The 12,408-nt window shown below is 37.2% G+C and overlaps 1 protein-coding gene across 1 annotated transcript; it reads left to right on the forward strand.

Moving 5' to 3' along the window:
• Positions 1–248: 248 nt before the first annotated feature.
• LOC126185107 (uncharacterized) lies at positions 249–11,478 on the forward strand. Its single transcript, XM_049927914.1, has 2 exons — positions 249–395; positions 10,672–11,478. Exons 1-2 carry the CDS (start codon positions 332–334, stop codon positions 11,463–11,465), a joined length of 858 nt encoding a protein of 285 aa, XP_049783871.1. The 5' UTR covers positions 249–331; the 3' UTR covers positions 11,466–11,478.
• The last annotated feature ends 930 nt before the right edge of the window (positions 11,479–12,408 follow it).

A 12,408-nucleotide genomic window follows, 5' to 3' on the forward strand; every position in this document is an offset into this window, starting at 1 on the left:
TCAGTTTCTACAGAACATTAAGGACATATAACATGTTACACAATATTAATGTTAAAGAAAAAAAATAGAGATTATAAAAGTAGTACAATGATAATTATAACAAACAAAAAATTATAATAATAATAATAATAATAATAATAATAATAATAAACCCCGTGGAGGCCCGGGATAAGAATAGGCCTCCGGTATGTTCTGCCAGTCGTAAAAGGCGACGAAAAGAACAAACCACTGATAGGGCTAACCCCCCTTTTAGTGTGATTACTTGGTTCAGGACAGAACTAAAGAAGCCTCGGACAAGCGCCGTCATGGTCGGGGACGACGCTTGAACCCTATGCCCGCCCACAATGGTAACAACACTGCTAGCCAACTGGAAAATGATTTAAATCCAAATAGAGGTGTTTTGCAGGATATGCTTCCTGCAACCACCCTAGAAGGAAAACAAAGACAGAGGATGAGATGGTCAGATGAAGTCAATAGACACCTCATGTTCTGTTATTACCAAGCAACAAACCTAGGAACCAACACAACTGGATACAGATCACAAGTATACACAACATTTATTACCAGATACCCGGAATTAAAATTTTTAACAGAACAACGACTAGCTGATCAGATCCGTGTAATAATCAAAAATAACAGGATACCCCAGTCAGAATTAGAAAACATCAAACAACAAGTACAACAAATACTGGAACAAAATAATGTGCAATCAGAAGAAGAAGAAGAAAATACAGTTATGGACTCAAACATCCCAGAGCAAACAAACAAAGACCAACACGCATCAGTTAAACAATCAGAGGAAAACGAAATCTTAAGACAGCCACCAGAACAAGCACAAATAGAACACAAAAAGACACATGTGTTAGACATAGAAGAGAAATTTCAGCTGACATATATAGAATACAAAGACACAAATACAGACATTAGACCATTCCTGCATAGACCGCCAAATAACCCACAAGTCGAAACAATAAAAACTATCAACACAATCATACACAACAAAATAAATGAAAACACAACTATGGAAGAGTTACAACTACTGGTTTACATAGGAGCACTCACTACACTAAATATACACACTAGGCAGAAATCAGAACAAACCAACACACAGAAGAAACCCACAAAACCAGCATGGCAACACAGGCTACAGATCAGAATAGAAAAACTGAGAAAAGACATCGGACAGCTAACACAACTTATAAGAAATGAAATATCAGACAAAAAACGAAAAAGGTTAGGTAAAATCTCACAACAAGAAGCAACAGAGCAATTAGATGAAAAAAAGCAGAAATTGCAAGCATTGGCCAAACGACTTAGAAGATACAAAAAAAGTGAAAATAGAAGGAAACAAAACCAAACATTCAACACAAACCAAAAGAGATTCTACCAAACAATGGATAACACACACATTAAAATAGACAATCCACCAAACATAACAGACATGGAACACTTCTGGAGCAGCTTATGGTCAAACCCGGTACAACATAACAGGCATGCACGGTGGATACAAGCAGAAACAGACACATACAAGATGATACCACAAATGCCTGAAGTGATAATTTTGCAACATGAAGTCACCCGAGCAATTAATTCTACACACAATTGGAAAGCCCCTGGAAATGATAAAATAGCAAATTACTGGCTAAAGAAGTTCACCTCAACACATTCACATCTAACTAAATTATTTAACAGTTACATTGCAGACCCATACACATTCCCTGATACACTTTCACATGGAATAACCTATCTGAAACCTAAAGATCAAGCAGACACAGCAAACCCAGCTAAATATCGCCCCATAACATGCCTACCAACAATATACAAAATATTAACTTCAGTCATCACACAGAAATTAATGACACATACAACACAGAACAAAATTATAAATGAAGAACAAAAAGGCTGCTGCAAAGGAGCATGAGGATGTAAAGAGCAACTGATAATAGATACAGAGGTGACATATCAAGCGAAAACTAAACAAAGGTCCCTACACTACGCATACATTGATTACCAAAAAGCCTTTGATAGTGTACCCCACTCATGGTTACTACAGATATTGGAAATATACAAAGTAGATCCTAAATTGATACAATTTCTAAACACAGTAATGAAAAACTGGAAAACCACACTTAATATCCAAACAAATTCAGATAACATCACATCACAGCCAATACAGATTAAGCGTGGAATATACCAAGGAGACTCATTAAGTCCTTTCTGGTTCTGTCTTGCTCTGAACCCACTATCCAACATGCTAAATAATACAAATTATGGATACAATATTACTGGAACATACCCACACAAAATCACACATTTGCTATACATGGATGATCTAAAACTACTGGCAGCAACAAATCAACAACTCAACCAATTACTAAAGATAACAGAAGTATTCAGCAATGATATAAATATGGCTTTTGGAACAGACAAATGTAAGAAAAATAGCATAGTCAAGGGCAAACACACTAAACAAGAAGATTACATATTGGATAACCACAGCGACTGCATAGAAGCGATGGAAAAAACAGATGCCTATAAATACCTAGGATACAGACAAAAAATAGGAATAGATAATACAAATATTAAAGAAGAACTAAAAGAAAAATATAGACAAAGACTAACAAAAATACTGAAAACAGAATTGACAGCAAGAAACAAGACAAAAGCTATAAATACTTATGCTATACCAGTATTGACCTACTCATTTGGAGTAGTGAAATGGAGTGACACAGACCTAGAAGCACTCAATACACTTACACGATCACAATGCCACAAATATAGAATACATCACATACATTCAGCAACAGAAAGATTCACATTAAGCAGAAAGGAAGGTGGAAGGGGATTTATAGATATAAAAAACCTACATTATGGACAGGTAGACAATTTAAGAAAATTCTTTCTAGAACGAGCAGAAACTAGCAAAATACACAAAGCAATCACTCATATAAATACATCAGCTACACCATTGCAATTTCATAACCACTGCTACAACCCTTTAGATCACATAACATCAACAGATACAAAGAAAGTAAATTGGAAAAAGAAAACACTACACGGCAAGCACCCGTATCATCTAACACAGCCACACATAGATCAAGACGCATCCAACACATGGCTAAGAAACGGCAATATATACAGTGAGACGGAAGGATTCATGATCGCAATACAGGATCAAACAATAAACACCAGATATTACAGCAAGCATATTATTAAAGATCCCAACACCACAACAGATAAATGCAGACTTTGCAAACAACAAATAGAAACAGTAGATCACATCACAAGCGGATGTACAATACTAGCAAATACAGAATACCCCAGAAGACATGACAATGTAGCAAAAATAATACATCAACAACTTGCCATAAAACATAAACTAATAAAACAACACGTTCCCACATACAAGTACACACCACAAAATGTACTGGAGAATGATGAATACAAATTATACTGGAACAGAACGATTATAACAGATAAAACAACACCACATAACAAACCTGACATCATACTCACCAATAAAAAGAAGAAATTAACACAACTAATTGAAATATCCATACCCAACACAACAAATGTACAGAAGAAAACAGGAGAAAAAATTGAAAAATACATCCAACTGGCTGAGGAAGTCAAGGACATGTGGCATCAGGATAAAGTCGACATTATCCCAATTATACTATCAACTACAGGAGTCATACCTCACAATATTCACCAGTACATCAATGCAATACAGCTACATCCAAACTTATATATACAATTACAGAAATCCGTAATTATTGATACATGTTCAATTACCCGAAAGTTCCTAAATGCAATATAACATATACCATACAGTTACAAGGAAGTCACGCTTGACCGAGGTCCGCGTCACGTTCCATTTTTAACCAGACTTAAGTCTGAGAAAAAAAAGTCGATAATAATAATAATAATTGAATGATCTGCAGTAAAGTATTTCTCAGGACTTTCAGGTGCAGGATACAAGTACGTGGCAACAGAATTTGACAAGAAACTTAAAGAACTATCAAAAAAAAAAAAAAAAAAAAAAAAAGAGAGAGACTGGTCTGAGTGATGTTGAAATTACTACCCTCCTCCGTGTTTTAACAAGAGCCACACTTTCTAAAGAGCGTTTCCAGAAACTTCTGCATTGTGTTGTGCCAGAGACAATTGTGCAGAAAGAACACATACGAACTGTTTTTAACACTCCCATCTGCTGCTACTGTACCATAACCTCAATGCTAGAAGCAGGTTGTAACAAAACAATTTTGTAAAAGCAACTATGGCACAGAGCAACAGAGCAGTGTTACCCTCTGAGAGGAATTTTGTTAGTTTGACCGTGTTGCTCCTAACGGACGTGGCTTATCGGAAATGAAAGAATTACGTAAATATTTGTATAGTAACAAACAAAATTTTGCCTAGCTATACTGTTTATAAAATAAAGGAAATGGTCGCCAGCCTAATTAGGCAAGAGAAAGATTAATGTTCTCGTTTATAAAAGTAGGTATAAGTAACTATAATGGACAAACACAACCTAGACTTAGCCACACTCGAGTGCAATGAACTCTGACACAGATATGTTTTAAGATTGAAGCTAACAACTGGAGCAGCACAAACTATTTGCTAAATTATAACAGATACCGAAACACCCTACTACTTTCAGGCTTACATAAAGTGAATGGTCTTTATAACATTACTATTAACATGCACTTCTAATACACAAGAAACACAAACACTTAACAACATGAATATTTAAAGTTTCACAACTGCAGCTTTCTCACTTTTACCACAGCGAAACACAATACTGATCAAATTGCAAGAAACTGACTCACCTTTTAGAATTTACTACAGACAGTAGTGTGATTATTTACTAAGCAAAACTCTATAAGCCACTGTCTTGAGAAATTTTAATTTGAAGTTGGCAATAACACTTTAATAAGCAGTTTTACTAGGAAAATTATTTCAGCAAGCATCATTAACTTTAACTTTCTCTTTACTATGTTCAAAGGGCATCAATTAGAAAACTGGGTTTCAATGTACTTTCAGTAAGGACACTCGGTAATCACTTCACTTCAAACGGAGAGGACCCTGAGAGGTGTTATGATGAGGAGTAAAATCAAGGTAGGTACATAAATTCAGATATGAATTACCTTATATTTCAGCACATTAGCACATCCATTAAGCTGATCCTTCACTGTACATCATTATAGTATTATGTTACAGTGATTGCGCAATGTGGTGGCAACTGCATGTTGGTAGGTGGAATTGCAGGTAGAATTGCTGGACTCATTTCTTGGTGGCGATGATAAATACAAATTCCAGAATAGTTCCAGCTATTTATCCGTCCATCTGAGGCCTTGGAAAGAAACAGTAAAAGCCTCTCCCGGAACCAGCACAATAAGCACACTTTACATGGCAGTGCACAGTTTGGTAGCTCGTCTCCGACTGCTGGCTCGTCCCCGACTGACTATCAGTTCCACCTTTTCCACCTAGGCCAACCACAATTTGCGCACGTTACACAGTTCCGTTCCCGAGGGGAACCACTACACCTTTTACATATAGAATAACTAAGAGCCCTAAGTGAGGATCAGCAATTTACATAACAGCAACCAAATACATTAAATATAACAAAACATTTACACATATTGACATCTCTACAAAAAATTATTCACACAAAATTACAATCATATACAGTAAGTTTTGTTCCCTCCAATTGGGACAAAGAATATAAATTACAGATACACTACTTTTCATAGAATTAAATCAAGACACCAATGTTTTTAACAAAGAAAAGAGTACACAATTTTATGTTATCGATTTAAACACATTTACAGAAGATCAACAATGTGACATTAAATACAGCAAAAGCAAAATAAATCCATACAGCATAAGAGCTGTGGTGTTACATGTTGTCATCTGGATGCTTAGGAGAGACATATATGAACCACCTAAAAAAGAGTGTTGCTGTCCTCCAGTGGCTCATTGCTTTGCTGGAGAATGAGATCGCAGACAGACAAGCGATTGACAACTTTTATAATCAAATTTATTTTCTATTATTTGTTGAAAGTCTGGCACCGTGGGCTTCTAAAATAATATATACGTTGACTACACCAGATGACGTTACAAGAGTGAGGGTTGGAACATTATTTAGATGCATCCTCAGACAGCAGCACATCACATTGAAGCAATACTGGGCTTATTTAAGAAACTTCGTCCAAAACTTTTAGAAGAATGTGTTTCAACTGCAGATGCACGTACAGCCTTTGGTGGAATACCTGCTGGGCTGTCAGAGGCTGTAAAGAAGTGTATTATTACACACAGAGCAGGTGTTGCAGACCCAAGGAAAGAAGTTAATCATCAAACAGATGCAGAACATGTCACACTGGTATCTGGCTTTTAATATCAGTTTTTAGAATTATTTGACCATCGGTTTTACTAGTAGTATTAGGAATAATTAATAATAATAATAATAATAATAAACCCCGTGGAGGCCCGGGAAAAGAATAGGCCTCCGGTATGTTCTGCCAGTCGTAAAAGGCGACGAAAAGAACAAACCACTAATAGGGCTAACCCCCCTTTTGGTGTGATTACTTGGTTCAGGACAGAACTAAAGAAGCCTCGGACAAGCGCCGTCATGGTCGGGGATGACGCTTGAACCCTATGCCCGCCCACAATGGTAACGACACTGCTAGCCACATGGAAAATGATTTAAATCCGAATAGAGGTGTTTTGCAGGATATGCTTCCTGCAACCACCCTAGAAGGAAAACAAAGACAGAGGATGAGATGGTCAGATGAAGTCAATAGACACCTCATGTTCTGTTATTACCAAGCAACAAACCTAGGAACCAACACAACTGGATACAGATCACAAGTATACACAACATTTATTACCAGATACCCGGAATTAAAATTTTTAACAGAACAACGACTAGCTGATCAGATCCGTGTAATAATCAAAAATAACAGGATACCCCAGTCAGAATTAGAAAACATCAAACAACAAGTACAACAAATACTGGAACAAAAGTATGTGCAATCAGAAGAAGAAGAAAATACAGTAATGGACTCAAACATCCCAGAGCAAACAAACAAAGACCAACACGCATCAATTAAACAATCAGAGGAAAACGAAATCTTAAGATAGCCACCAGAACAAGCACAAATAGAACACGAAGAGACACACGTGTTAGATATAGAAGAGAAATTTCAGCTGACATATATAGAATACAAAGACACAAATACAGACATTAGACCATTCTTGCATAGACCGCCAAATAACCCACAAGTCGAAACAACAATAAAAACTATCAACACAATCATACACAACAAAATAAATGAAAACACAACTATGGAAGAGTTACAACTACTGGTTTATATAGGAGCACTCACTACACTAAATATACACACTAGGCAGAGATCAGAACAAACCAACACACAGAAGAAACGCACAAAACCAGCATGGCAACACAGGTTACAGATCAGAATAGAAAAACTGAGAAAAGACATCGGACAGCTAACACAATTTATAAGAAATGAAATATCAGACAAAAAACGAAAAAGGTTAGGTAAAATCTCACAACAAGAAGCAATAGAGCAATTAGATGAAAAAAAGCAGAAATTGCAAGCATTGGCCAAACGACTTAGAAGATACAAAAAAGTGAAAATAGAAGGAAACAAAACCAAACATTCAACACAAACCAAAAGAGATTTTACCATACAATGGATAACACACACATTAAAATAGACAATCCACCAAACATAACAGACATGGAACACTTCTGGAGCAGAATATGGTCAAACCCGGTACAACATAACAGGCATGCACGGTGGATACAAGCAGAAACAGACACATACAAGATGATACCACAAATGCCTGAAGTGATAATTTTGCAACATGAAGTCACCCGAGCAATTAATTCTACACACAATTGGAAAGCCCCTGGAAATGATAAAATAGCAAATTACTGGCTAAAGAAGTTCACCTCAACACATTCACATCTAACTAAGTTATTTAACAGTTACATTGCAGACCCATACACATTCCCTGATACACTTGCACATGGAATAACCTATCTGAAACCTAAAGATCAAGCAGACACAGCAAACCCAGCTAAATATCGCCCCATAACATGCCTACCAACAATATACAAAATATTAACTTCAGTCATCACACAGAAATTAATGACACATACAACACAGAACAAAATTATAAATGAAGAACAAAAAGGCTGCTGCAAAGGAGCACGAGGATGTAAAGAGCAACTGATAATTGATACAGAGGTGACATATCAAGCTAAAACTAAACAAAGGTCCCTACACTACGCATACATTGATTACCAAAAAGCCTTTGATAGTGTACCCCACTCATGGTTACTACAGATTTTGGAAATATACAAAGTAGATCCTAAATTGATACACTTTCTAAACACAGTAATGAAAAACTGGAAAACCACACTTAATATCCAAACAAATTCAGATAGCATCACATCACAGCCAATACAGATTAAGCGTGGAATATACCAAGGAGACTCATTAAGTCCTTTCTGGTTCTGTCTTGCTCTGAACCCACTATCCAACATGCTAAATAATACAAATTATGGATACAATATTACTGGAACATATCCACACAAAATCACACATTTGCTATACATGGATGATCTAAAACTACTGGCAGCAACAAATCAACAACTCAACCAATTACTAAAGATAACAGAAGTATTCAGCAATGATATAAATATGGCTTTTGGAACAGACAAATGTAAGAAAAATAGCATAGTCAAGGGCAAACACACTAAACAAGAAGATTACATATTGGATAACCACAGCGACTGCATAGAAGCGATGGAAAAAACAGATGCCTATAAATACCTAGGATACAGACAAAAAATAGGAATAGATAATACAAATATTAAAGAAGAACTAAAAGAAAAATATAGACAAAGACTAACAAAAATACTGAAAACAGAATTGACAGCAAGAAACAAGACAAAAGCTATAAATACTTATGCTATACCAGTATTGACCTACTCATTTGGAGTAGTGAAATGGAGTGACACAGACCTAGAAGCACTCAATACACTTACACGATCACAATGCCACAAATATAGAATACATCACATACATTCAGCAACAGAAAGATTCACATTAAGCAGAAAGGAAGGTGGAAGGGGATTTATAGATATAAAAAACCTACATTATGGACAGGTAGACAATTTAAGAAAATTCTTTCTAGAACGAGCAGAAACTAGCAAAATACACAAAGCAATCACTCATATAAATACATCAGCTACACCATTGCAATTTCATAACCACTTCTACAACCCTTTAGATCACATAATATCAACAGATACAAAGAAAGTAAATTGGAAAAAGAAAACACTACACGGCAAGCACCCGTATCATCTGACACAGCCACACATCGATCAAGACGCATCCAACACATGGCTAAGGAAAGGCAATATATACAGTGAGACGGAAGGATTCATGATCGCAATACAGGATCAAACAATAAACACCAGATATTACAGCAAGCATATTATTAAAGATCCCAACACCACAACAGATAAATGCAGACTTTGCAAACAACAAATAGAAACAGTAGATCACATCACAAGCGGATGTACAATACTAGCAAATACAGAATACCCCAGAAGACATGACAATGTAGCAAAAATAATACATCAACAACTTGCCATAAAACATAAACTAATAAAACAACACGTTCCCACATACAAGTACACACCACAAAATGTACTGGAGAATGATGAATACAAATTATACTGGAACAGAACGATTATAACAGATAAAACAACACCACATAACAAACCTGACATCATACTCACCAATAAAAAGAAGAAATTGACACAACTAATTGAAATATCCATACCCAACACAACAAATATACAGAAGAAAACAGGGGAAAAAATTGAAAAATACATCCAACTGGCTGAGGAAGTCAAGGACATGTGGCATCAGGATAAAGTCGACATTATCCCAATTATACTATCAACTACAGGAGTCATACCTCACAATATTCACCAGTACATCAATGCAATACAGCTACATCCAAACATATATATACAACTACAAAAATCTGTAATTATTGATACTTGTTCAATTACCCGAAAGTTCCTAAATGCAATATAACATATACCATACAGTTACAAGGAAGTCACGCTTGACCGAGGTCCGCGTCACGTTCCATTTTTAACCAGACTTAAGTCTGAGCAAAAAAAAAGTCAATAATAATAATAATAATAATAATTACAGCTACATCCAAACATATATATACAACTACAAAAATCTGTAATTATTGATACATGTTCAATTACCCGAAAGTTACTAAATGCAATATAACATACACCATACAGTTACAAGGAAGTCACGCTTGACCGAGGTCCGCGTCACGTTCCATTTTTAACCAGACTTAAGTCTGAGAAAAAAAGTCAATAATAATAATAATATAACAATAATAATAATAATAAAAAGGCGACGAAAAGAACAAACCACTAATAGGGCTAACCCCCCTTTTAGTGTGATTACTTGGTTCAGGACAGAACTAAAGAAGCCTCGGACAAGCGCCGTCATGGTCGGGGACGACGCTTGAACCCTATGCCCGCCCACAATGGTAACGACACTGCTAGCCAACTGGAAAATGATTTAAATCTAAATAGAGGTGTTTTGCAGGATATGCTTCCTGCAACCACCCTAGAAGGAAAACAAAGACAGAGGATGAGATGGTCAGATGAAGTTAATCGACACCTCATGTTCTGTTATTACCAAGCAACAAACCTAGGAACCAACACAACTGGATACAGATCACAAGTATACACAACATTTATTACCAGATACCCGGAATTAAAATTTTTAACAGAACAACGACTAGCTGATCAGATCCGTGTAATAATCAAAAATAACAGGATACCCCAGTCAGAATTAGAAAACATCAAACAACAAGTACAACAAATACTGGAACAAAAGTATGTGCAATCAGAAGAAGAAGAAAATACAGTAATGGACTCAAACATCCCAGAGCAAACAAACAAAGACCAACACGCATCAATTAAACAATCAGAGGAAAACGAAATCTTAACACAGCCACCAGAACAAGCACAAATAGAACACGAAGAGACACACGTGTTAGATATAGAAGAGAAATTTCAGCTGACATATATAGAATACAAAGACACAAATACAGACATTAGACCATTTTGGCATAGACCGCCAAATAACCCACAAGTCGAAACAACAATAAAAACTATCAACACAATCATACACAACAAAATAAATGAAAACACAACTATGGAAGAGTTACAACTACTGGTTTATATAGGAGCACTCACTACACTAAATATACACACTAGGCAGAGATCAGAACAAACCAACACACATAAGAAACCCACAAAACCAGCATGGCAACACAGGCTTTTTTTTTGTGGTTTTAGGGCGCACAACTTCAATGGTCATTAGCGCCCTGACAACGTTAAGAATGCACCGGGAGGCACAAGTTTAAAACAACAACTAAAAGGGAAAACACGATAAAAGAGACTGACAGGCATAGGATTAAAAAACAGCATCATCAAATGTCCTTAGAGAGGTTGGTCAAATTGATAAAACGAAGAACACGAGCAACTGCTCGTGGGTCATCCGCTAAAATGGCATCGAAAGTACTTGGCAGGTTAAGATCTAGACGCAGTGTGTTAAAATCTGGACAGGACATTAAAATGTGTCGAACTGTCAGCAAGTGCCCACATGGGCAGAACGGCGCCGGCGCAGCCGTCAGCAGATGGCGATGGCTGAACCGGCAGTGTCCAATTCTTAACCGGGCCAAAACTACCTCCTCCCGCCGAGAAGGGCGTGAGGAGGACGTCCAAGCCACGGGAAGAGGTTTTATGGCTCGAAGCTTGTTGTCTGTAAGTGCAGCCCAATCGGCATGCCACAGCAATAAAATGCCCTGACAAATGACCCTGCTAAAATCGGACGAAGGGACACAACAAGAAGCTGTCTGAGGCTGGAGGACCGCAGCCTTGGCCGCAGCATCTGCAGCTTCGTTCCCAGGGATACCGACACGGCCAGGAACCCACATAAAGCTAACCGGAGAACCGACGTCCACCAGCTGCTGAAGAGAGCGTTGGATCCGATGTACAAAAGGGTGAACCAGGTACGGATCACTGAGGCTCTGGATGGCGCTCAGGGAGTCGGAGCAGACGACATAAGCAGAATGTTGGTGGCGGCAGATGTAAAGAACAGCCTGGTAGAGGGCAAAGAGCTCAGCTGTGAAGACCGAACAATGGCCATGGAGCCGGTATTTGAAACTTTGTGCCCCGACAATAAAGGAACACCCGACCCCGTCATTGGTCTTAGAGCCATCTGTATAAATGAAAGTCATGTTGATGAACTTCGAACAAAGTTC

This window comes from Schistocerca cancellata, chromosome 4 (assembly GCF_023864275.1).
Source record: "Schistocerca cancellata isolate TAMUIC-IGC-003103 chromosome 4, iqSchCanc2.1, whole genome shotgun sequence".
Classification (NCBI taxonomy): domain Eukaryota; kingdom Metazoa; phylum Arthropoda; class Insecta; order Orthoptera; family Acrididae; genus Schistocerca; species Schistocerca cancellata.